The sequence below is a fragment of the Phyllobates terribilis genome, unplaced genomic scaffold (genome assembly GCF_046119375.1).
Source record: "Phyllobates terribilis strain yellow unplaced genomic scaffold, ASM4611937v1 Scaffold_11__3_contigs__length_659146591, whole genome shotgun sequence".
Classification (NCBI taxonomy): Eukaryota; Metazoa; Chordata; class Amphibia; order Anura; family Dendrobatidae; genus Phyllobates; species Phyllobates terribilis.
The window spans coordinates 566,183,520-566,210,595 of NW_027362771.1; the positions used below are offsets into that span (position 1 = coordinate 566,183,520).

Sequence of the window (27,076 nt, forward strand, 5' to 3'; positions counted from 1 at the left end):
CCACACTGCTCCTGTCCATAATGTCCTTCCCACACTGCCCCTCTCCATAATGTCCCTTCCACACTGCTCCTGTCCATAATGTCCTTCCCACACTGCTCCTCTCCATAATGTCCTTCCCACACTGCCCCTCTCCATAATGTCCTTCCCACACTGCTCCTGTCCATGATGTCCTTCCCACACTGCTCCTGTCCATGTCCTTCCCACACTGCTCCTCTCCGTAATATCCTTCCCACACTGCTCCTGTCCATAATGTCCTTCCCACACTGCTCCTGTCCATGTCCTTCCCACACTGCTCCTCTCCGTAATATCCTTCCCACACTGCTCCTGTCCATAATGTCCTTCCCACACTGCTCCTGTCCATGTCCTTCCCACACTGCTCCTCTCCGTAATATCCTTCCCACACTGCTCCTCTCCATAATGTCCTTCCCACACTGCTCCTGTCCATGTCCTTCCCACACTGCTCCTCTCCGTAATATCCTTCCCACACTGCTCCTGTCCATAATGTCCTTCCCACACTGCTCCTCTCCATAATGTCCTTCCCACACTGCTCCTCTCCATAATGTCCTTCCCACACTGCTCCTGTCCATAATGTCCTTCCCACACTGCTCCTCTCCATAATGTCCTTCCCACACTGCTCCTGTTCATAACGTCTTTCCCACACTGCTCCTCTCCATAATGTCCTTCCCACACTGCTCCTGTTCATAACGTCTTTCCCACACTGCTCCTGTCCATAATGTCCTTCCCACACTGCCCCTCTCCATAATATTCTTCCCACACTGCCCCTCTCCATAATGTCCTTCCCACACTGCCCCGTCCATAATATTGCCCCCACACTGCTCCTCTCCATAACGTCTTTCCCACACTGCCCCAGTCCAAAATGTCCTTCCCACACTGCCCCTCTCCATAATGTCCTTGCCACACTGCTCCTCTCCATAATGTCCTTCCCACACTGCTCCTCTCCATAATGTCCTTCCCACACTGCTCCTGTCCATGTCCTTCCCACACTGCCACTGTCCTTAATGTCCTTCCCACACTGCCACTGTCCTTAATGTCCTTCCCACACTGCTCCTGTCCATAATATTCTTCCCACACTGCTCCTGTCCATAATGTCTTTCCCACACTGCTCCTGTCCATAAGTCCTTCCCACACTGCCCCTCTCCATAATATTCCCCCCACACTGCTCCTGTCCATAATGTCCTTCCCACACTGCTCCTCTCCATAATGTCCTTCCCACACTGCTCCATAATGTCCTTCCCACACTGCTCCTGTCTGTAACGGGTCTGGGAGGCGGAACCTCTGAGCAACTTATACAAGGGGGCGGTCCTTGTAAGGAAGGCAGTCACAGCAGGTGACCGGGACAGTCTCTGGGTAAACGGGCAGGAGGTCACGGCAAGTGACCGGGACAGTCTCTGGGTAAACGGGCAGGAGGTCACAGCAAGTGACCGGGACAGTCTCTGGGTAAACGGGCAGGAGGTCACAGCAAGTGACCGAGACAGTCTCTGGGTAAACGGGCAGGTACGACCTGTGACGGCTGAGCCTCCAGGTAGGCTAGCAGGCAGATGGCAGATGAGTGCTCCCAGGTGAGCAGGCGAGAGTCTCTGGATAGGCAGGTGGTCACAGCATGTGACGGCGGAGCCTCCAGGTAGGCTAACAGGCAGGTAGCAGATGAGCGCTCCCAGGTGAGAGGGCAAGAGTCTCTGGACTGGCAGGTGGTCACGGCACGTGACGGCGGAGCCTCCAGGTAGGCTAACAGGCAGGTAGCAGATGAGCGCTCCCAGGTGAGCGGGCAAGAGTCTCTGGACTGGCAGGTGGTCACAGCACGTGACGGCGGAGCCTCCAGGTAGGCTAACAGGCAGGTAGCAGATGAGCGCTCCCAGGCGAGCGGGCAAGAGTCTCTGGACTGGCAGGTGGTCACAGCACGTGACGGCGGAGCCTCCAGGTAGGCTAACAGGCAGGTAGCAGATGAGCGCTCCCAGGTGAGCGGGCAAGAGTCTCTGGACTGGCAGGTGGTCACAGCACGTGACGGCGGAGCCTCCAGGTAGGCTAACAGACAGGTAGCAGGTGAGCGCTCCCAGGTGAGCGTGCAAGCTGGTCCATAGACAGACTGACAGGTGTCGGAAGGCAGACCGTCGGACCTCAGGCTAGCAAGCAGGAAAGCGGATGACAGGCAGGAATCAGGCAGCAAACTGGCAGGAGACTGGCAGGTAACTGGCAGGTAACTGGCAGGTAACAGGCAACGGGACCTGAGGGCTGAAGCAGAGTAGTGAACAGTGCAACAACATTGCTCGGGCACCTCCATTTTGGAGGAGGTGCCTTATATATGGAGGGATCCTCCGGCCATTGGCCGGGGACTCCTTAGGGCGACGCGCGCGGCCCCTTTAAGAGAGGGGGAGCGCGCGCGCGCCGTAAGCGCAGTGACCGGGGGAGAGCGGGCGCTGCAAGCAGAGCGGGAGGAAGCCGCCGGGCACGGAGCAGAGAGGTGAGGGGAACAGCGTCCCTGCCTAGCAGGAGGCAGGGACGCCGACGCTACAGTACCCCCCCCTTTAGGCCCCCCCTTTTTTAGGCCAGACAGAAATTTAGCAAGGATGAGAGGGGCACGGATGTTCTCCCGGGGCTCCCATGTTCTCTCCCCAGGACCAAATCCCTTCCAATCCACTAGAAAAAAGGTCTTTCCTCTTACCCTTTTGGTGGCCAGAATGTTCTCTACCTCAAACTCGTCTTCAGCAGAAACCGGAGCAGGAGGCGTACCTGTAGACTTGGAAAAGGAGTTAAGTACCACGGGTTTGAGAAGAGATACATGGAAGGAGTTACGGATCCGTAAGTTGGCCGGGAGTTTCAATTTATAGGCCACCGGGTTGATCTGTTTGATAACCTCCAGAGGACCGATGAACCGAGGCCCTAACTTATAGGAAGGAATCTTGAGCCGGACATATTTGGATGAGAGCCAGACTTTATCTCCGGGACGAAATTGTGGGGAATCCAGGCGTTTTTTGTCGGCGTGTCTCTTCATCCGCTCGGACGACTGAAGGAGTGCGGATCGGGTACTCTCCCAAATGGAGGAGAATTTGCTAACGAGAGATTCCGCGGCCGGGTTGTCCACAGAGCTGGAGACAGGAAAAGGGATCCGAGGATGCTGACCGAAGACTACAAAAAACGGGGATTTAGAAGAAGATTCGCTCTCGTGATTGTTGTAAGAGAACTCGGCCCATGGTAGGAGATCCACCCAGTCTGAATGGTGGGCATTAACGAAGTGCCGGAGGTAACTGGTCAAATTCTGATTGATCCGCTCCACTTGACCATTGGACTGTGGGTGGTAAGCGGAGGAGAAGTCCAGGGTGACGTCGAGCAGTTTACATGTGGCTCTCCAGAAGCGTGAGGTGAACTGAACCCCACGATCCGACACGATGTGGAGAGGCAGACCATGGAGACGGAAGATGTGGCGGATAAAGTCTTTAGCTAGCTCGGGAGCAGACGGGAGACCTGGCAGGGGAATAAAATGAGCCATTTTGGAAAAGCGGTCAGCGACCACCCAAATGACCGTACAACCGGCAGAGACGGGGAGATCTGTTATGAAGTCCATAGCTATATGTTGCCACGGGGCAGCAGGCAGAGGAAGAAGGCGGCCGGCAGGCAGGTGTCTCGGAACTTTGTTGCGGGCGCAGGACACACAGGCAGAAACAAAGTCAATTACATCCTTGTGCAGGGTAGGCCACCAGTAGTGCCGGGCAATAAGCTGGAGGGTCTTTTTCCGACCGGCGTGCCCAGCTAGCTTAGACGAGTGACCCCAGTGTAGAATCTTCTCCCGATCGGATTCCGTTACGAACGTCTTACCGGGAGGGAGACGATTTAGGCCCACGGGGGCTACCTGCATTACTCTGGCGGGATCGATGATGTGTTTAGGCTCCTCCTCAAGATCAGACACCAGAAAGGATCAGGACAGGGCGTCACCTTTGATGTTTTTGTCAGCCGGACGAAAATGAAGAATGAAATCAAAGCGGGCAAAAAACAAGGACCACCGGGCTTGGCGCGGGTTAAGTCTCTGGGCGCTCTGGAGATATGCCAAGTTCTTGTGGTCAGTGTAAATTATTACCGGGTGGAGAGCCCCCTCGAGCAGGTAACGCCACTCCTCCAGTGCCATCTTAATGGCCAACAATTCTCGGTCTCCTATAGAATAATTGCGCTCAGAAGAGGAGAAAAGTTTGGAGAAAAAGCCGCAGGTTACCTTTCTTCCGGAAGAAGATTTTTGGGTAAGTACCGCTCCAGCTCCGGAGGAGGAGGCGTCAACTTCTAGGAAGAATTGTTTGTTGCCGTCCGGACGATGCAGCACCGAGGCGGAGAGGAAGACCTGTTTTAAGGAAAGAAATGCCTCCTCTGCTTCGGGCGGCCATTCTCTGGGGTTCGTACCTTTACGGGTGAAAGCAGAGATAGGGGCGGTCCGGGAAGAGAAGTGCGGTATGAACAAGCGGTAATAGTTGGCGAAGCCCAGGAGCCGCTGAATAGCCTTCAACCCCTCTGGTCGGGGCCACTTCTGGATGGCAGACAGTTTCTCAGGATCCATTTGTAGACCTGTCTGAGAGATTATGTAGCCAAGAAATGGAAGAGAGGTCTGCTCAAAGATGCACTTCTCATATTTAGCGTAGAGGTGGTTCTGCCTGAGCCTGAGCAGGACCTGACGAACGTCCCTCCGGTGAGTAGGAAGATCCGGAGAGAAGACCAAGATATCGTCCAGGTACACCACCACGCAGGAGTAGAGAAGATCACGGAAGATGTCATTGACCAACTCTTGAAAGACGGCAGGAGCGTTACAGAGACCGAAGGGCATCACAAGGTACTCATAGTGGCCGTCCCGGGTATTGAATGCCGTCTTCCACTCGTCCCCCTGACGGATACGGACCAGGTTATACGCCCCACGGAGATCCAGTTTGGTGAAGATTCTAGCCCCCCTCAGACGGTCAAATAATTCAGGAATAAGCGGAAGGGGGTATTATTCTTCACAGTAATCTGGTTTAGGCCTCTATAGTCTATACATGGACGGAGTGAGCCGTCCTTCTTTTTGACAAAGAAGAAGCCTGCTCCTGCCGGGGAGGTAGATTTCCGGATAAATCCCCGGGCCAGGTTCTCCTCAATATATTCAGACATGGACCGGGTTTCAGCAGCGGACAAAGGGTAGATTCGCCCACGGGGAGGAGTAGAGCCGGGCATCAGGTCGATTGGGCAGTCGTATGGTCTATGAGGACGTAAAGTCTCTGCCTCTTTTTTATTGAAGACATCCGCATAAGACCAATAGGGAACCGGAAGACCGGGCAGATTGGCTGGGGTAGGAGAAGGACGGGCAGGACGAACGGGAACTAGACAAGTCTTATGGCAGTCCTGTCCCCAGCGAAGGACCTCTCCGGTCTGCCAGTCAAGCATGGGTGCATGTTTCTGGAGCCAAGGCAGGCCAAGCAATAGTGCGTGAGAGAGTCCAGGCAGAACATGAAAGGAGATGCTCTCAGAATGCAGCATTCCCACCTGTAGAGTCAGAGATTCGGTGATGAGTTGGATGGGATGTGGTAAGAGACCCCCATCCACGGTGGCGACAGATAAAGGTACGGCCAGAGGTTTGGTGGGAATGTGGTATTTTTCTACCAGGGATTGAGAGATGAGATTTCCAGCAGCTCCAGAGTCAAGTTGAGCCAGTTCAAAATAGCGGTTCTCTCCGCAGAAGATAGAAACAGACAGCATCAGGGATGGAGAGGGTTTACTTTTGTCTAGGGCGACCTCTCTGAGCGATCCTAGACACAGGCGTTTCCCGACCTCTCAGGGCAGGAACGGATCCGGTGCTCCTTACTGCCACAGTAGAAACAGCTCCCCTCGGCACGACGTAAGTCTTGACGGGTCTTGACCTTCTTGGTCTGGTCGACCTGCATAGGCTCAGGTGAGTGTGCCTGGGGAGTAACAGAGGGAATGACGGGTCTCTGGAAGGTAGGGACTAGACGTGGAATCCTCCTCTCACAGGTGACCTCCCTAGCGCGCTCCTGAAACCGGATGTCAATCCGGGTGGCAAGTGTAATCAAGTCGTCGAGAGTGGTAGGAATGTCCCGACCGGCGAGTTCATCTTTAATACGGCCGGACAGACCCTCCCAGAAGACGGACACCAGGGCGTCGTTATCCCAGGCCAGCTCCAAAGCAAGGGTACGGAACCGTATGGCATATTGGCCCACGGTGAGACTCCCTTGACGGAGGCGTAGCAGAGATGAGGCGGATGAGGTCTTCCGTCCGGGTTCGTCGAAGACCTTCCGGAAAGCCGTGAGAAAGGCTGGCAGGTCGGACACCAGAGGGTCTCCTCTCTCCCATAGAGGATTTAGCCAAGCCAGTGCCTCTCCCGTGAGATGGGACATGATGAAGGCTACTTTGGCCCGGTCGGAATTAAACTGGTGGGACTGGTGTTCAAAGTGCAGGGTGCACTGGTTAATGAAGCCCCGAGCTTGAGCGGAGTCGCCTCCGAAGCGAGGAGGTGCAGAAAGCTGGATTCCAGAGCAGGATACTATGGTATTGGTGGGCAGCGGAGCAGCCGGGCTGCGAGTCATGACACTAGCGGTGGTTGCTGGTGGGGCAGTCAAAGTGTCCAGGCGAGTATTGACATTCCGCAGATGACCCAGGATGGACTCCTGTTGGGACCTCTGTCGGGACAGTTCATGACAAAGGTCCGAGAGCGAGGGAGCTTGGGTGCCACCGGGTTCCATGGCCCGAGCAAACTGTAACGGGTCTGGGAGGCGGAACCTCTGAGCAACTTATACAATGGGGCGGTCCTTGTAAGGAAGCGGGTGGCGACCAGGGAAGACAGGCAGGCAGTCACAGCAGGTGACCGGGACAGTCTCTGGGTAAACGGGCAGGAGGTCACGGCAAGTGACCGGGACAGTCTCTGGGTAAACGGGCAAGAGGTCACAGCAAGTGACCGGGACAGTCTCTGGGTAAACGGGCAGGAGGTCACAGCAAGTGACCGGGACAGTCTCTGGGTAAACGGGCAGGAGGTCACAGCAAGTGACCGGGACAGTCTCTGGGTAAACGGGCAGGTACGACCGGTGACGGCTGAGCCTCCAGGTAGGCTAGCAGGCAGATGGCAGATGAGCGCTCCCAGGTGAGCAGGCGAGAGTCTCTGGATAGGCAGGTGGTCACAGCATGTGACGGCGGAGCCTCCAGGTAGGCTAACAGGCAGGTAGCAGATGAGCGCTCCCAGGTGAGTGGGCAAGAGTCTCTGGACTGGCAGGTGGTCACGGCACGTGACGGCGGAGCCTCCAGGTAGGCTAACAGGCAGGTAGCAGATGAGCGCTCCCAGGTGAGCGGGCAAGAGTCTCTGGACTGGCAGGTGGTCACAGCACGTGACGGCGGAGCCTCCAGGTAGGCTAACAGGCAGGTAGCAGATGAGCGCTCCCAGGTGAGCGGGCAAGAGTCTCTGGACTGGCAGGTGGTCACAGCACGTGACGGCGGAGCCTCCAGGTAGGCTAACAGGCAGGTAGCAGATGAGCGCTCCCAGGTGAGCGGGCAAGAGTCTCTGGACTGGCAGGTGGTCACAGCACGTGACGGCGGAGCCTCCAGGTAGGCTAACAGACAGGTAGCAGGTGAGCGCTCCCAGGTGAGCGGGCAAGCTGGTCCATAGACAGACTGACAGGTGTCGGAAGGCAGACCGTCGGACTTCAGGCTAGCAAGCAGGAAAGCGGATGACAGGCAGGAATCAGGCAGCAAACTGGCAGGAGACTGGCAGGTAACTGGCAGGTAACAGGCAACGGGACCTGAGGGCTGAAGCAGAGTAGTGAACAGTGCAACAACATTGCTTGGGCACCTCCATTTTGGAGGAGGTGCCTTATATATGGAGGGATCCTCCGGCCATTGGCCGGGGACTCCTTAGGGCGACGCGCGCGGCCCCTTTAAGAGAGGGGGAGCGCGCGCGCCCTAAGCACAGTGACCGGGGGAAAGCGGGCGCTGCAAGCAAAGCGGGAGGAAGCCGCCGGGCACGGAGCAGAGAGGTGAGGGGAACAGCGTCCCTGCCAAGCAGGAGGCAGGGACGCTGACGCTACACTGTCCATGTCCTTCCCACACTGCCACTGTCCTTAATGTCCTTCCCACACTGCCCCTCTCCATAATATTCCCCCCACACTGCTCCTGTCCATAATATTCTTCCCACACTGCTCCTGTCCATAATGTCCTTCCTTCACTGCTCCTCTCCATAATGTCCTTCCCACACTGCCCCTCTCCATAATGTCCCTTCCACACTGCTCCTGTCCATAATGTCCTTCCCACACTGCTCCTGTCCATAATGTCCTTCCCACACTGCTCCTGTCCATAATGTCCTTCCCACACTGCTCCAGTCCATAATGTCCTTCCTTCACTGCTCCTGTCCATAATATCCTTCCCATACTGCTCCAGTCCATAATGTCCATCCCACACTGCCCCTGTCCATAATGTCCTTCCCACACTGCTCCTGTCCATGTCCTTCCCACACTGCCACTGTCCTTAATGTCCTTCCCACACTGCTCCTGTCCATAATGTGCTTCCCACACTGCTCCTGTCCATAATGTCCTTCCCACACTGCTCCTGTCCATAATGTCCTTCCCACACTGCCCCTCTCCATAATATTCCCCCCACACTGCTCCTGTCCATAATATTCTTCCCACACTGCTCCTGTCCATAATGTCCTTCCCACACTGCTCCTGTCCATAATGTCCTTCCCACACTGCCCCTCTCCATAATATTTCCCCCACACTGCTCCTGTCCATAATATTCTTCCCACACTGCTCCTGTCCATAATGTCCTTCCCACACTGCTCCTGTCCATAATGTCCTTCCCACACTGCTCCATAATGTCCTTCCCACACTGCTCCTCTCCATAATGTCCTTCCCACACTGCCCCTCTCCATAATATTCCCCCCACACTGCTCCTCTCCATAATGTCCTTCCCACACTGCTCCTGTCCATAATGTCCTTCCCACACTGCCCCTCTCCATAATATTCCCCCCACACTGCTCCTCTCCATAATGTCCTTCCCACACTGCTCCTCTCCATAATGTCCTTCCCACACTGCCCCTCTCCATAATATTCCCCCCACACTGCTCCTCTCCATAATGTCCTTCCCACACTGCCCCTCTCCATAATATTCCCCCCACACTGCTCCTCTCCATAATGTCCTTCCCACACTGCTCCTGTCCATAATGTCCTTCCCACACTGCTCCATAATGTCCTTCCCACACTGCTCCTCTCCATAATGTCCTTCCCACACTACTTCTCTCCATAATATTCCCCCCACACTGCTCCTGTCCATAACATTCTTCCCACACTGCCCCTCTCCATAATGTCCCTTCCACACTGCTCCTGTCCATAATGTCCTCCCCAAACTGCCCCTCTCCATAATGTCCTTCCCAAACTGCCCCTCTCCATAATATTCCCCTCACACTGCTCTGTCCATAATATTCCCCCCACACTGCTCCTGTCCATAATGTCCTTCCCACACTGCTCCTCTCCATAATGTCCTTCCCACACTGCTCCGGTCCATAATGTCCTTCCCACACTGCTCCTCTCCATAATGTCCTTCCCACACTGCTCCGGTCCATAATGTCCTTCCCACACTGCTCCTATCCGGAATGTCGTTCCAAACAGCTCTTCTCTGTAATATTTTCCCCCACACAGCTCCTCTCCATAATGTCCCACACACAGCTATTCTCTGCAATATTACCCCCACCACTCCGTAATATTCCCCAGACACCCTGCCCCTTTGCATACTGTGCTTCCTTCACAATCCTCTCCCCCGTTGCCCCATAATATGCCCTAATAGTAACAGTAATCCCCCTCCTACAATAGGATGTTTAACCACCGGCTTCCTCTGAACCTCTTCCTTTTTCTGGCGCGTCCTTTCCTCCTCCACGCTGCGGTGACAGTAGCAGTGTGATGAGGTCACGGCATTGTGTGATGACCTCATCACGTTGGTGCGGGGGCTGATGAGCGCTGATCTGCTCTGCCCAAGTCCCGGCGCCGAAGTGTTTAACAGTATTCGCATCTGAAAGACGCAAATACAGTTGAATATAGGGAGATGAGAATCGGAGTCTCACGATTCTTCGCGGGCCGCACAACATCCTTCGATGGACCGTGTGCCGCATCTTGTGCAGACCTGCTCTAGAAACTGCCATTGATCCAGGAAACTAATCTGGTTGCAATATTTGAAGTCCAAAAGTTAATTTTCCCCTAAGACTAGCACCTGCCTTGAGTGGTTTTTGTTTTCCTTTGGATCAACATGTTAACTCATAGGTTGAACTTGATGGACTCGTGTCTTTTTTCAACCTTTAAACTATGAAACTTAAAGGGGTTGTCTGGTTCAGAAAACATATTTTCAAACACCCTATCGGATCGTAATTTTGAGTCAATAGAAGGTCAGGGGTCCGTTAATCAGAAATCATTATCCAATAACTGGGATAAGGAGGCTTTCTTGCCTTGGAGGACTCGGCGTGTACGATCATTCCACATATTCGGGTTGTTGTAAGGATTCAGCGGCAAATAAAGTTTATTAGGTCTTTATAGGACTAGTGGTCCATCGATATATAAAATAACAGATAACGTCAACAATGATACATTGTCACAAATTATACTATTACATAGGAAGGTGATTGGGACCTTTGACCCTTGAGGTAGTGAAGAGGTTAAAAGGGACAGTCGCCAGGAGAATAGTCTGTCACGTGGTGGAGTGATAATCCGGGATCTCTTGCAGAGGAGGGTTGGCAGCTCACTGAGAACAAGACACAATGGCTAATGACAGCAAGAAGACTGTCCTTATAACAGGGTGTTCATCGGGCATCGGCCTGAAGATTGCAGTGCAGCTGGCGAAGGACCCCCGGGAACGTTATCATGGTGAGAAACCATAGGGCCATTTCAGCAAATTACTTAGCCCAAAACTTAGATACTTCGCGCCCCAAGGAATTGTTATGAGGAGTAAGATAGAGGAAGAGGATTGGGATTGAGAGGTCACAGCGGAGCACCGGAGGACTGACAACAGAGAATACTAGACCATACGTAATACATCATGTCTACGATCCTTAAATCCGTTGTAGGGGTTCACTCTCTCAGGTGGGCACTAGGATTCACACAGGCATCCTGTGTGAGGTTTATTACATCCTTAAACTTTCACAGTTCTCAAAGGAAAAACAGAATTTTTACAGCACAAACGAAATAACAAAAATCACAGTCCTTTGTCAGGGAAGGCAAAGTAACAACAGGGTCTCACCCAGACAGCAATACAGGTCCTGCTTTATGCTCAGTGCGATCACCACACTGTTCAGCTCCAACTCATCACACCCATCTGAGCCAACCCCGCTGCCTTTTATAGGATTTGCAAACCCCGGACTGGAACGTATGGAAACGACCATTTCCACCCAAGCTCTTTTGGTCGCTCCTAAATCCCGAGCCAAAAATCCTGTGCATTAAAAATCCTCTCGGTAACTTCTTGTTACCACAAGACTCTCTTCCGTGACTCCATCACTGAGGTCAGGTACCTCAGTGACACATACCTGACATCCAGGACTTTACCTTCTATTTTTTTACACCGCATATAATCTATTGTGTCCCTGTTAGTACCCCATGAGCTGGTGAGGTGCTGCTCATGCACCGCTGTACATATTGGTCTGGTCAAAACTCCCTTTGGTGTTGGTGCCAGAACTTTGGAGAGGGCAGGTATCTGATATTTCATTGACTGGGTATTGAGGCAGAAAAAAAACCTAATTGAGCAAGTGGTTGTCGGTATCTTGCAAAATTTTTAAGCTAGATGAGGATAGATCTGTAGAAGCTGTCACCAGAGGATACTGCCTTTTATAGGACCTGCAAGTCCCAGTCTGGAAAGTATGGGAGCGACCAATCCCACCAAAGCTCTTTTGGTCGCTCCTAAATCCTGAACCAAAAATCCGGTGCACTAAAAATCCTCTCGGTAATTTTTTGTTACCAGAACACTCTTTTCCGAAACTTCCAAGACTTCACCTCCTACCGTCCTACACTGTTTATATTCTAGCGTGTCACCATTAGTACCCCATGAGGTGGTGAGGTGCTGCTGATGCACAGCTGTACATACCAGTCTGGTCAAAACTTCGAAAACTCCCTTTAGTTTGGGTGCCAGAACTTCGGAGAGGGCGGCTATCTGATATTTCATTGACTGGATTATGAGGCAGTAAAAAAACCTAATCGAGTAAGTGGTTGTCAGCATCTTGCAATATTTTTAAGTTGGGTGAAGATAGATCTGTAGAAGCTGTCACCAGAGGATACTGCAAAAAAACAGTAGTAGCCGAGGTCAGAATGGAGATGGAAGGAAGCACAAACTGTAGGAGACCGGGTTGCGAAACTAAGGTAGTCAGCAATTAGGGGTGAGGGATCAGAAAATAAGTTAACAGAATATTTTTCGATGTTAGGCACCCAGTCCTGAGATTGGTCGGTAGCCATACAATCTACACCTAGGACATGTGGACATTTTCTTTATATTCAATTACTTTAGTAACTCAAATTAATGATCCCTATACTATATGTAGAAAACGTGTTTTTTTCTAATCCAGAAAATAACCTACTGCTTATAAGATACATTATGTGTTTTTAAAAAAAAATTATATAATTTTTTTATTTATTCATATTACATTGGCCACTGGGGCTATTCTAGATATAGACTTGTATTTTGTGTTCTTTCAGGAAATTCACATGCACATTAGCAGCAATAGACTGACTCTGTCTCTAGCTTTTGTATTGAAGCATCTAATAAGAATGTGCAAAGGTCATTGTGAAGTGAGGCAGAGGAGGTGAGCTGTGATATCACCTATTGTGAATGGTGGATCCTGTGTTATCTACTGTATATAGAGGTGTGATCAGTCATTGTACAGGAGGAGGAGGTGAGCTGTGACATCACCTATTGTGAATGGATCCTGTGTTCTCTACTGTATATAGAGGTGTTATCAGTCATTGTACAGGAGGGAGGAGGTGAGCTGTGACATCACCTATTGTTAATGGTGGGTCCTGTGTTATCTACTGTATATAGAGGTGCTATCAGTCATTGTACAGGAGGAGGAGGTGAGCTGTTGACTGGCCCCCTGGGCCGTGGGGCACTCGGAACCGGGCTTCAGGGCAATGCTGGGAGTAGTAGTGGCGACCCGGTTCCGTGGCTCAGGGTGGTCAGACCAGTGGTAGTCTGCTATGTGCTGTAGGTAATGTCCGACTACGCCACCCGTGGATTGCGGTCAGGGCTAACCGCCGCTGCAGTGCAGACCGCTGGGGCTGATATAAATGTGCAGCACTGAATAGTTCAACTCCCCACGGGAGGAGTATGGCCCCAGGGCAGAATATATAATGGATGATGGAGGGGATGATTCCGACCGCGATAGCCAGGAAACGGAGGCCTCTTAAACAGTTCAGGGTATTTATTAGAACAGGTAATATGACCGAGAAACAGGCCCGGCTAGGAGGGGGCCTGGATGTCTGAGAACAAGTGGGAGGCTGGCCCTGGTCAGGGTGAGGGTGTAGGCCTACCGTGCTTTCTGTGCTCCTTCTGGCTAGTTCCCTCCTTGTAGTGTAACAGCCCACGTTCCCGAGCTCACCGTGTCCTCTCGCCCGTATGGCTTGCAACTTGGGTCCCTTTCTACTCCCGGCCTGGTACGGCTTTGCTGGTCCCTTCTGCTGTGGTGGAGCCTCCGGGCTTCTTAGGCCAAGGAACATACAATCCCCTGCGGACTGGTTATCTGCTGTAGAATGTGGAATCCTCACAGCCTCAGACACCAAAGTCTGGTAGATTAGCCTCTTTGTCTGCCAGGACAGGTTCACTTCGCCTCTTGTCCCTGGCTCGTGGCTCTCCTACTGCCACACGTCCTCTTAGGCTGCAACACAACTGTCTGTCCCTGCTCTGGGACACTTCTCAATCCAGAGACAGGTTGTCCAGTTCTCTCTAACCCTGCCCCCAGCTCCAGCTTTTATAGGGGCAGCCTGCTCCCCCTGCTGGCCTGGAACAGGAGGTATTGCATGCTAATGTTCCTTGACTAGAGAACCTCCCCCTTGCTCTCAGACACAGCTTTATTATATTTGTGGCATCCAGGCCAGGGTGACACACTGTGACAACACTTATTGTGAATGGTGGATGCTGTGTTATCTACTGTATATAGAAGTGTTATCAGTCGTTGTGCAGGAGGAAGAGGTGAGCTGTGATATCACCTATTGTGAATGGTGGATCCTGTGTTATCTACTGTATATAGAGGTGTTATCAGTCATTGTACAGGAGGAGGAGGAGGTGAGCTGTGACATCACCTATTGTGAATGGTGGATCCTGTGTTATCTACTATATAGAGAGCTGTTATCAGTCATTGTACAGGAGGAGGAGGAGGTGAGCTGTGACATCAGCTGTTGTGATTGGTATATCCTGTTTTATCAGCTGTATATAGAGGTGTTACCTGTCATTGTAATCCTGCCTGTGATGATAATGAGACTTCTGTAAGGAACCGGAAATATAAGTAAAAAAATGGCTGCAGTGGCCCATGTGAAAATTGCAAGATTTCTCATTTTTAAATACAATTCATGATGTGCAAAATAAAAATCAACATTACCAAAATATTTTTAAAAAATGTAACATAAAACCCTGACTAAACAGCAGATCATTTTCTGATGATTCATTCCCGATAGAGGAGGACATTGTACTGTTATGTGAGGAAGGGAGAAAACCTGATATAACCTTTATTATCCGCAATCACAGACCTTCACCCAGTATAGAAAGATAAAGGAGACTGAGCATGAAAGCCCGGAACAAACTGACTTTACAATGTCTGACTGAACATAACGAGCACAAACCTGAAAAACCTGTCAATGCAACAACGGAGTAATTTTGCAAAATGTCATCTGTTTTATGCCTCACTCGATACTTTTCAGTGGTTGTTCTGCTTCCCGTGGACCCACAGATGTGATGTAATTATGATTTAAGGCAGTAATGAGTGTAAATGATGCGGCATATCTACGCCTGATATACGTTTTTTGGTTGATTTTTATGGGGGGAAATGTTGATGTCAGTTTCGTCTTGCCGCTGTGTTGCTTTTATTTGCACCAATTTTATCAAAATGTCGCATTATGATTGATAACATTTGTCACATCCTTAAATATAACACTACATTCTAGTTAGATTTATACAATTTTTACGCCACACCCTTTTTTAAAAAGACACAACACATAAATCTGGAGTAAAACTTTTTCCCTATAACAATGCACATATTTTATCTACTTTTTAAAAATGAGGAGAAAAAAGTTCCCCTCTTAGATTTAAAGCAGAACTCCTGTACAATCCGGCACTTCGTCACTGCATCTGTAACCTGCCAGATCCTTGTGTGGAGGGGCAAATTCACTCTCTAGTCTCGTTCTGATTCTCATAAACTTTCATTCAGAAAATTCAGAATATGACCTCCGCTCCACACAGGAATCACTAAGGCAGGGATGTCTAACTCAAACACACAAAGGGCCAACATGAAAAACTTGGACAAAGTCACGGGCCAACTAGTATACAGTATAATGGCCCCACAAAGTCCTCCATACAGTATAATGGGCCCCACATAGTCCTCCATACAGAATAATGAGCCCCACATAGTCCTCCATACAGAATAATGGGCCCCACATAGTCCTCCATACAGAATAATGGGCCCCACATAGTCCTCCATACTGTATAATGGGCCCCACATAGTCCTCCATACAGTATAATGACCCCACATAGTCCTCCATACAGAATAATGGGCCCCACATAGCCCTCCATACAGTATAATGGGCTCCACATAGTCCCCCATACAGTATAATGGGCTCCACATAGCCCTCCATACAGTATAATGGGCTCCACATAGTCCTCCATATAGAATAATGGGTCCCACATAGCCCTCCATACAGTATAATGGGCTCCACATAGTCCTCCATACAGTATAATGGGCCCCACATAGTCCTCCATACAGAATAATGACCCCACATAGTCCTCCATACAGAATAATGACCCCACATAGTCCTCCATAGAGAATAATGGGCCCACATAGTCCTCCATACAGTATAATGACCCCACATAGTCCTCCATACAGAATAATGGGCTCCACATAGTCCTCCATACAGAATAATGGGTCCCACATAGTCCTCCATACAGAATAATGGGCCCCACATAGTCCTCCATACTGTATAATGGGCCCCACATAGTCCTCCATACAGTATAATGACCCCACATAGTCCTCCATACAGAATAATGGGCCCCACATAGTCCTCCATATAGAATAATGGGCCCACATAGTCCTCCATACAGAATAATGGGCCCCACATAGTCCTCCATACAGAATAATGGGCCCCACATAGTCCTCCATACAGAATAATGGGCCCCACATAGTCCTCCATACAGAATAATGGGCCCCACATAGTCCGCCATACAGAATAATGGGCCCCACATAGTCCTCCATACAGTATAATGACCCCACATAGTCCTCCATACTGTATAATGGGCCCCACATAGTCCTCCATACAGTATAATGACCCCACATAGCCCTCCATACAGTATAATGGGCTCCACATAGTCCTCCATACAGAATAATGGCCCCACATAGTCCTCCATACAGAATAACGGGCCCCACATAGTCCTCCATACAGAATAATGGCCCCACATAGTCCTCCATACAGAATAACGGGCCCCACATAGTCCTCCATACAGAATAACGGGCCCCACATAGTGCTCAATACAGAATAATGGGCCCCACATAGTCCTCCATACAGAATAATGGGCTCCACATAGTCCTCCATACAGAATAATGGCCCCACATAGTCATTCATATAGAATAATGGGCCCCACATAGTCCTCCATACAGAATAATGGCCCCACATAGTCCTCCATACAGAATAACGGGCCCCACATAGTCCTCCATACAGAATAACGGGCCCCACATAGTGCTCAATACAGAATAATGGGCCCCACATAGTCCTCCATACAGAATAATGGGCCCCACATAGTCCTCCATACAGAATAATGGGCCCCACATAGTCCTCCATACAGAATAATGACCCCACATAGTCCTCCATACAGTATAATGGCCCCACATAGTCCTCCATACAGAATAATGGGCTCCACATAGCCCTCCATACAGAATAATGGGCCCCACATAGGGGTGATGGTTCTGGTGTCGTCGGCCAAATAAATCCACCCTGTGGGCCAGAGTTTCACAGGTATGCACTAAAGGATTCGGCAGGTCGCAAATGCAGTCACGTAGTGCTGCAACAGACCTGAAACGTTGCTGAAACCTGGAGAAAACGGCGACCAGTGAGTATGTTGTTTCCTACATGACACTGAACATTATCCCTAACAAAGGGAAAAAAATTAAAAAAACAATTACTGGAGTAGTCCTTTGAGTTTGATGTTTTCGATTGTCCCACAGTCTCAGACACTGACCTTTTGCTCCAAGCAAATCTGTTTATTCTAGAGACTTATTCTCTCCGACCACAAAGCCTCTTAATGTACCATATGACTGCCAACTAATACCCACTGATAGCCCAGGGGATGAGGTGAAGTGTTTTGTAACCCAAACTGATAAATCTTCATTAGTAATTCCTGCAGAGCGTAAAACCTAACACTATAATAATGATTGTTAACCCAGGTCGAAAAGAAGAGAGAAGACTGGAACCAAGTAGATCAAGGTAGGCCGATTGTTGGGTTCAATCAGGTCAAAAAAAGGCACTTTTATCCTTCCAACCCAAATGGGCTACGTACATATCAATGAGACATGAGACTAGAACCATATAGAGGTCTCAGGACCAAATTTGGAGACCTTTGTGTCAACGTGATGACTGGCCAAAGAATTCGATGGTCTACTGATTTGGTGGAGAAGCACTAACCTCAAGTTTCTGATCTATTTGCAGTGATTGCCACCATGAGGGACCTCAAGAAGAGTGAGAAGCTGGAAGCGGAAGCTGGGGCGTCCTTCAATAAGACCCTGGTAATCAGACAGCTGGACGTAAACAGTGACGAGTCGGTGAAGAAATGCGTAGCAGAGCTGCCTGGCCAGACAGTAGACGTCCTGCGTAAGTGGTCAATATGGTTACTTCAGTTTACGAATATTGGTTTTGAATTATCTCAATCTGAATCCACTTTAATTGCTTTTTTTTGGTTCACAGTGAACAATGCGGGTGTAGGCCAGGTCGGTCCAATTGAAAGTTTCTCAATGGAAGACATGAGGAAAATCTTTGAGACAAACTTTTTTGGGGTGGTACGCTTGGTCAAAGAATTGCTCCCGTCCATGAAGAAGAGAAGAAGTGGCCATATTGTGGTTATAAGCAGCGTCATGGGTCTACAAGGTGAGATATTGTTATGTAGCATGATGACATTATAGCTCAATCATGTCTCAGATTATTGGTGATGGTTAGACATCTTCAAGAAAGGGTTCAAGGGAACAAATAAATACAGTAAAAAAAGAAATGAAAAAAAAACCCTATAAAACTTCAAATCACCCCCCTTTCCCCCCATTAAAAATAAAAAATATACATATGTGGTATCACCGAGTCCAGAAAAGTCCGATCTATCAAAATCTAAAAATAATTAACCCGATCAGTAAACAGAAAAAAATATTCAAACTGTCAAAATTGTTTTTTTATCGGCTGACGCAATACGGCAAAAAATGTTGTAAGAAGCGATCAAAATGTTATAACTTATAACTATATCTAAATAATATCAACAAAAACGTCATCTCGCCCCACAAAAAATAAGCCCTCACATCAGCTCCATCAACCGAAAAATAAAAGCGTTAGTCTTGGAAGATGGCGACACGATCAAAAATATGCAAAAAAAATAATGAAAACAAAATGGACAAGTTTGGTATCGCCGTAATCGCACTGATGAAGACAATCATATTGCAAAGTCTTGTTTACCGCAAATACAATTCCCTAAAAATAATGTCAGAATTGTGTTTATTTCGCAATTTCATCGCTCTTGGAATTTTTTTTCCCCGTTTTCCAGTACATTATGTGGTAAAGTGAATGGTGTCATTCAAAAGTGCAACTTGTGTCGCACTTCGGCAAATCATCAAGATCCACTGCTGGCAGCTCCTTTTGACCAATGACGTCCCAGATGGTCCGGAGACCATGTGAACAACACCATCACTGTCAAAACCCCTTTACTTTATGGGGTACAATGGGGTTTTTGTTACTTTGATGTCAAGCTGTAATACTTTTCTATTACTAAAATGCATTTATTTAAGGCTAAAAATCATTTTTGTAATTGGTCTTCATGCAAAGTTTTGAACCACTTACTTTCCGCAGCCTCCGTTTAGCAGTGACTATTGCTGACTGCAAAGTTAATCCCTCAGTGAGCTCATTCTGACCACATGGAGTTGAATGTGCAGAGAAACAAAGATGTAAAAGCCACACTGTGTGCAGAATTATTAGGTCCAAACCCGACCACCGCTGAACCAGACACAGCAGTACAAGGTGATCAGTGCTCAGAGACACAGCCGAGGTGAGGAGGCTGGGCCCGACCACCACTGAGAAAGACACAGCAGTACAAGGTGTTCAATGCTCAGAGACACGGCCGAGGTGAGGAGGCTGAGCCCGACCACCACTGAGCAAGACACAGCAGTACAAGGTGATCAGTGCTCAGAGACACGGCCGAGGTGAGGAGGCTGAGCCCGACCACCACTGAGCAAGACACAGCAGTACAAGGTGATCAGTGCTCAGAGACACGGCCGAGGTGAGGAGGCTGAGCAAGACCACCGCAGAACAAGACACAGCAGTACAAGGTGCTCAGTGCTCAGAGACACGGCCGAGGTGAGAAGGCTGAGCCCGACCACCACTGAGAAAGACACAGCAGTACAAGGTGTTCAATGCTCAGAGACACGGCCGAGGTGAGGAGGCTGAGCCCGACCACCTCTGAGCAAGACACAGCAGTACAAGGTGATCAGTGCTCAGAGACATGGCCGAGGTGAGGAGGCTGAGCCCGACCACCGCAGAACAAGACACAGCAGTACAAGGTGATCAGTGCTCAGAGACACGGCCGAGATGAGGAGGCCGAGCCCGACCACCGCAGAACAAGACACAGCAGTACAAGGTGATCAGTGCTCAGAGACACGGCCGAGGTGAGGAGGCTGAGCCCGACCACCGCAGAACAAGACACAGCAGTACAAGGTGATCAGTGCTCAGAGACACGGCCGAGATGAGGAGGCCGAGCCCGACCACCACTGAGCAAGACACAGAAGTACAAGGTGCTCAATGCTCAGAGACACGGCCGAGGTGAGGAGGCTGAGCCCGACCACCACTGAGAAAGACACAGAAGTATAAGGTATTCAGTGCTCAGAGACACAGCCGAGGTGAGGAGGCCGAGCCCAACCACCACTGAGCAAGACACAGAAGTACAAGGTGTTCAGTGCTGAGAGACACGGCCAAGGTGAGGAGGCTGAGCCCGACCACCACTGAGAAAGACACAGAAGTATAAGGTGTTCAGTGCTCAGAGACACAGCCGAGGTGAGGAGGCTGAGCCCGACCACCACTGAGCAAGACACAGAAGTACAAGGTGTTCAGTGCTGAGAGACACGGCCAAGATGTGGAGGCTGAGCCCGACCACCACTGAGCAAGACACAGAAGTACAAGGTGTTCAGTGCTCAGAGACATGACCGAGGGGAGGAGGCTGAGCCCGACCACCACTGAGGAAGACACAGAAGTACAAGGTGTTCAGTGCTCAGAGACATAGCCCAGGTGAGGAGTCCGAGCCCGACCACCACTGAGGAAGACACAGAAGTACAAGGTGTCCAGTGCTCAGAGACATGGCCGAGGTGAGGAGGCTGAGCCCGACCACCACTAAGCAAACACAGAAGTACAAGGTGCTCAGTGACACGGCCGAGGTGAGGAGGCCGAGCCCGACCACCACTGAGCAAGACACAGAAGTACAAGATGTTGAGTGCTCAGAGACACGGCCGAGGTGAGGAGGCTGAACCTGACCACCACTGAGCAAGACACAGAAGTACCAGGTGTTCAGTGCTCAGAGACACGGCCGAGGTGAGGAGGCTGAGCCCGACCACCACTGAGCAAGACACAGAAGTACAAGGTGTTCAGTGCTCAGAGACACGGCCGAGGTGAGGAGGCCGAGCCCGACCACCACTGAGCAAGACACAGAAGTACAAGGTGTTCAGTGCTCAGAGACACGGCCGAGGTGAGGAGGCTGAACCCGACCACCACTGAGAAAGACACAGAAATTTAAGGTGTTCAGTGCTCAGAGACACGGCCGAGGTGAGGAGGCTGAGCCCGACCACCACTGAGCAAAACACAGAAGTAAAAGATGTTCAGTGCTCAGAGACACGGCCGAGGTGAGGAGGCTGAGCCCGACCACCACTGAGCAAGACACCGAAGTACAAGGTGCTCAATGCTCAGAGACATGGCCGAGGTGAGGAGGCTGAGCCCGACCACCACTGAGCAAGACACAGAAGTACAAGGTGTTCAGTGCTCAGAGACACAGACGAGGTTAGGAGGTCGAGCCCGACCACCACTGAGCAAGACACAGAAGTACAAGGTGCTCAATGCTCAGAGACACGGCTGAGGTGAAGAGGCTGAGCCCGACCACCACTAAGCAAGACACAGAAGTACAAGATGTTCAGTGCTCAGAGACACAGACGAGGTGAGGACGCCGAGCTCGACCACCACTGAGCAAGACACAGAAGTACAAGTTGCTCAGTGCTTAGAGACATGGCCGAGGTGAGGAGGCTGAGCCCGACCACCACTGAGCAAGACACAGAAGTACAAGGTGTTCAGTGCTCAGAGACATGGCCGAGGTGAGGAGGCTGAGCCCGACCACCACTGAGAAAGACACAGAAATTTAAGGTGTTCAGTGCTCAGAGACACGGCCGAGGTGAGGAGGCTGAGCCCGACCACCACTGAGCAAGACACAGAAGTAAAAGATGTTCAGTGCTCAGAGACACGGCCGAGGTGAGGAGGCTGAGCCTGACCACCACTGAGCAAGACACAGCAGTACATGGTGTTCAGTGCTCAGAGACACGGCCGAGGTGAGGAGGCTGAGCCCGACCACCACTGAGCAAGACACAGTAGTAGAAGGTGCTCAGCGCTCAGAGACACGGCCGAGGTGAGGAGGCTGAGCCCGACCACCACTGAGCAAGACACAGAAGTACAAGGTGCTCAGTGCTCAGACACACGGCCGAGGTAAGGAGGCTGAGCCCGACCACCACTGAGGAAGACACAAAAGTACAAGGTGCTCAGTGCTCAGAGACACGGCCGAGGTAAGGAGGCTGAGCCCGACCACCACTGAGGAAGACACAGCAGTACAAGGTGTTCAGTGCTCAGAGACACAGAGGAGGTGAGGAGGCCGAGCCCGACCACCACTGAGCATGACACAGAAGTACAAGGTGTCCAGTGCTCAGAGACACAGCCGAGGTGAGGAGGCTGAGCCCGACCACCACTGAGGAAGACACAGAAGTATAAGGTATTCAGTGCTCAGAGACAAAGCCGAGGTGAGGAGGCTGAGCCCGACCACCTCTGAGCAAGACACAGCAGTACAAGGTGATCAGTGCTCAGAGACATGGCCGAGGTGAGGAGGCTGAGCCCGACCACTGCAGAACAAGACACAGCAGTACAAGGTGATCAGTGCTCAGAGACACGGCCGAGATGAGGAGGCCGAGCCCGACCACCGCAGAACAAGACACAGCAGTACAAGGTGATCAGTGCTCAGAGACACGGCCGAGGTGAGGAGGCTGAGCCCGACCACCGCAGAACAAGACACAGCAGTACAAGGTGATCAGTGCTCAGAGACACGGCCGAGATGAGGAGGCCGAGCCCGACCACCACTGAGCAAGACACAGAAGTACAAGGTGTTCAGTGCTCAGAGACATGGCCGAGGTGAGGAGGCTGAGCCCGACCACCACTGAGAAAGACACAGAAGTATAAGGTATTCAGTGCTCAGAGACACAGCCGAGGTGAGGAGGCCGAGCCCAACCACCACTGAGCAAGACACAGAAGTACAAGGTGTTCAGTGCTGAGAGACACGGCCAAGGTGAGGAGGCTGAGCCCGACCACCACTGAGAAAGACACAGAAGTATAAGGTGTTCAGTGCTCAGAGACACAGCCGAGGTGAGGAGGCTGAGCCCGACCACCACTGAGCAAGACACAGAAGTACAAGGTGTTCAGTGCTGAGAGACACGGCCAAGATGTGGAGGCTGAGCCCGGCCACCACTGAGGAAGACACAGAAGTACAAGGTGTTCAGTGCTCAGAGACATAGCCCAGGTGAGGAGTCCGAGCCCGACCACCACTGAGGAAGACACAGAAGTACAAGGTGTCCAGTGCTCAGAGACATGGCCGAGGTGAGGAGGCTGAGCCCGACCACCACTAAGCAAACACAGAAGTACAAGGTGCTCAGTGACACGGCCGAGGTGAGGAGGCCGAGCCCGACCACCACTGAGCAAGACACAGAAGTACAAGATGTTGAGTGCTCAGAGACACGGCCGAGGTGAGGAGGCTGAACCTGACCACCACTGAGCAAGACACAGAAGTACCAGGTGTTCAGTGCTCAGAGACACGGCCGAGGTGAGGAGGCTGAGCCCGACCACCACTGAGCAAGACACAGAAGTACAAGGTGTTCAGTGCTCAGAGACACGGCCGAGGTGAGGAGGCTGAACCCGACCACCACTGAGAAAGACACAGAAATTTAAGGTGTTCAGTGCTCAGAGACACGGCCGAGGTGAGGAGGCTGAGCCCGACCACCACTGAGCAAAACACAGAAGTAAAAGATGTTCAGTGCTCAGAGACACGGCCGAGGTGAGGAGGCTGAGCCCGACCACCACTGAGCAAGACACCGAAGTACAAGGTGCTCAATGCTCAGAGACATGGCCGAGGTGAGGAGGCTGAGCCTGACCACCACTAAGCAAGACACAGAAGTACAAGGTGTTCAGTGCTCAGAGACACAGACGAGGTTAGGAGGTCGAGCCCGACCACCACTGAGCAAGACACAGAAGTACAAGGTGCTCAATGCTCAGAGACACGGCTGAGGTGAAGAGGCTGAGCCCGACCACCACTAAGCAAGACACAGAAGTACAAGATGTTCAGTGCTCAGAGACACAGACGAGGTGAGGAGGCCGAGCTCGACCACCACTGAGCAAGACACAGAAGTACAAGTTGCTCAGTGCTTAGAGACATGGCCGAGGTGAGGAGGCTGAGCCCGACCACCACTGAGCAAGACACAGAAGTACAAGGTGTTCAGTGCTCAGAGACATGGCCGAGGTGAGGAGGCTGAGCCCGACCACCACTGAGAAAGACACAGAAATTTAAGGTGTTCAGTGCTCAGAGACACGGCCGAGGTGAGGAGGCTGAGCCCGACCACCACTGAGGAAGACACAGAAGTAAAAGATGTTCAGTGCTCAGAGACACGGCCGAGGTGAGGAGGCTGAGCCTGACCACCACTGAGCAAGACACAGCAGTACAAGGTGTTCAGTGCTCAGAGACACAGACGAGGTGAGGAGGCCGAGCCCGACCACCACTGAGCAAGACACAGTAGTAGAAGGTGCTCAGCGCTCAGAGACACGGCCGAGGTGAGGAGGCTGAGCCCGACCACCACTGAGCAAGACACAGAAGTACAAGGTGCTCAGTGCTCAGACACACGGCCGAGGTAAGGAGGCTGAGCCCGACCACCACTGAGGAAGACACAAAAGTACAAGGTGCTCAGTGCTCAGAGACACGGCCGAGGTAAGGAGGCTGAGCCCGACCACCACTGAGGAAGACACAGCAGTACAAGGTGTTCAGTGCTCAGAGACACAGAGGAGGTGAGGAGGCCGAGCCCGACCACCACTGAGCATGACACAGAAGTACAAGGTGTCCAGTGCTCAGAGACACAGCCGAGGTGAGGAGGCCAAGCCCGACCACCACTGAGCAAGACACAGAAGTACCAGGTGTTCAGTTCTCAGAGATATGGCCGAGGTGAGGAGGCTGAACCGGACCAAGAAATATCTGAAGACAGATCAAAGATTTTACGGGCTGATTAGATGAGAGTGACTCTTGATGGACCGGATGGGCCAGGGCTGGATCAGTAATGGCCACAAACCTCCACTTCCCCTCAGATTCCAGATAGGTGGACCTTATTGGGTTGAAGATGGACTCAAAATTAACTCCTAAACCTACTGTCAGTTTTTAGAAGACACTTTCTTCCGGCAGTGGTACAGGGAAAAGTCAGAATCTTTCAAGACAACCACAATTTTTCTGCAGGACAATGCTCCATCGCAGCATCGAAGTCTCCACTGCTCGGCTGCCAGTAAACGCCTTAAAGATGAAGACTAATTCATCGCCCGACCCAAACCCTCCTGAGAACTTGTGGACCCTTCTTAAACGTGAGATTTACAGCGAAGGAAAACAGTCACCTCTCGGAACAATGTCTTGGGCTGTGGTTGGTGCTGCCCAAAAAGCTGATTGTCAACAGCTTAAGAAACTGATGGACTCCATGGATGGAGCTTATGGCTGTTATTGAGTAGAAGGACGGCCGTATTACTATATCGGTCACTGAGATTTCCTATGGAAATGTCAGACATGAATCTTTGGACATTTTGAGCTGTTTGGTTTATTCTCAGTTTAACAGATGAAAATAAAAAACTTTGATGGAAAATTTACGCTTTTCATTTATTTGGCCAATAATTCGGAACACAGAGATGTTCTCCTAAGAAAAACAAATCCTCACTTTTACTTTCTTAAATATTCAGGTTTCTAAACTTTTGGACTGACAGCTCTGGATTACATCTTCATCTGCAGGACCCGACCTGTTTTGATTTAAATGCCCACTGTGTAATGCCTCATTCTGCCTGTGGTGGCGCTGCTGGGTAACGGAACACTTGTTTCTTGCTTACGGTTGATCACTGGAGGTCGGAGCAGCAGGAAACCTGTGATCGGCTTGGTGTCTGAGGGATTGTCAGGCTACATAGTATCAGTTTGCGATTTTTGTGTACATGTGATGCGTTCACGTTGTCTCTTTTATTATGCAGGGATTGTATTTAATGACATCTATGCAGCATCGAAGTTTGCAATTGAAGGATTCTGTGAATGTCTGGCCGTCCAGCTCTTAAAATTCAATATCTTGTGAGTATTTCCAAAATTGCACATTTCTCATTGATCACGTATTTTATCCAATGAGATGTGAATATACTTCTATTTAGGGGGCAGTATTATAGTAGTTATATTCTGGTACATAGGAGCAGTATTATAGTAGTTATATTCTTGTACATAGGGAGCAGTATTATAGTAGTTATATTCTTGTACATAGGGGGCAGTATTATAGTAGTTATATTCTTGTACATAGGAGCAGTATTATAGCAGTTATATTCTTGTACATAGAGGCAGTATTATAGTAGTTATATTCTTGTACATAGGAGCAGTATTATAGTAGTTATATTCTTGTACATAGGAGCAGTATTATAGTAGTTGTATTATTGTACATAGGGGGCAGTATTATAGTAGTTATATTCCTGTACATAGGGGCAGTATTATAGTAGTTATATTCTTGTACATAGGGGCAGTATTATAGTAGTTATATTCTTGTACATAGAGGCAGTATTATAGTAGTTATATTCTTGTACATAGAGGGCAGTATTATAGTAGTTATATTCTTGTACACAGGAGCAGTATTATAGTAGTTATATTCTTGTACATAGGGAGCAGTATTATAGTAGTTATATTCTTGTACATAGGAGCAGTATTATAGTAGTTATATTCTTGTACATAGGAGCAGTATTATAGTAGTTATATTCTTGTACATAGGAGCAGTATTATAGTAGTTGTATTATTGTACATAGGGGGCAGTATTATAGTAGTTATATTCTTGTACATAGGGGGCAGTATTATAGTAGTTATATTCTTGTACATAGTAGCAGTATTATAGTAGTTGTATTATTGTACATAGGGGGCAGTATTATAGTAGTTATATTCTTGTACATAGGGGGCAGTATTATAGTAGTTATATTCTTGTACATAGGAGCAGTATTATAGTAGTTATATTCTTGTACATAGGGGCAGTATTATAGTAGTTATATTCATGTACATAGGAGCAGTATTATAGTAGTTATATTCTTGTACA

General features: G+C 50.2%; 1 protein-coding gene across 3 annotated transcripts in view; it reads left to right on the plus strand.

Annotated features, from left to right (window-relative positions):
* The window catches only part of RDH8 (retinol dehydrogenase 8), a 74,575-nt gene that overhangs the window by 12,890 nt on the left and 34,609 nt on the right, over positions 1-27,076 (plus strand). The window contains exons 1-5 of one of the 3 annotated variants that reach the window (XM_073654125.1): positions 14,765-14,939; positions 17,633-17,672; positions 17,895-18,056; positions 18,150-18,329; positions 25,989-26,082. In XM_073654125.1, coding sequence (XP_073510226.1) covers positions 14,841-14,939; positions 17,633-17,672; positions 17,895-18,056; positions 18,150-18,329; positions 25,989-26,082 — 575 coding nt within the window. In that variant the 5' untranslated portion in view covers positions 14,765-14,840. Of the gene's footprint in view, positions 1-10,673; positions 10,875-14,764; positions 14,940-17,632; positions 17,673-17,894; positions 18,057-18,149; positions 18,330-25,988; positions 26,083-27,076 lie in introns of those variants that run through there. The other 2 variants (XM_073654126.1, XM_073654127.1) reach the window with 2 other exon arrangements.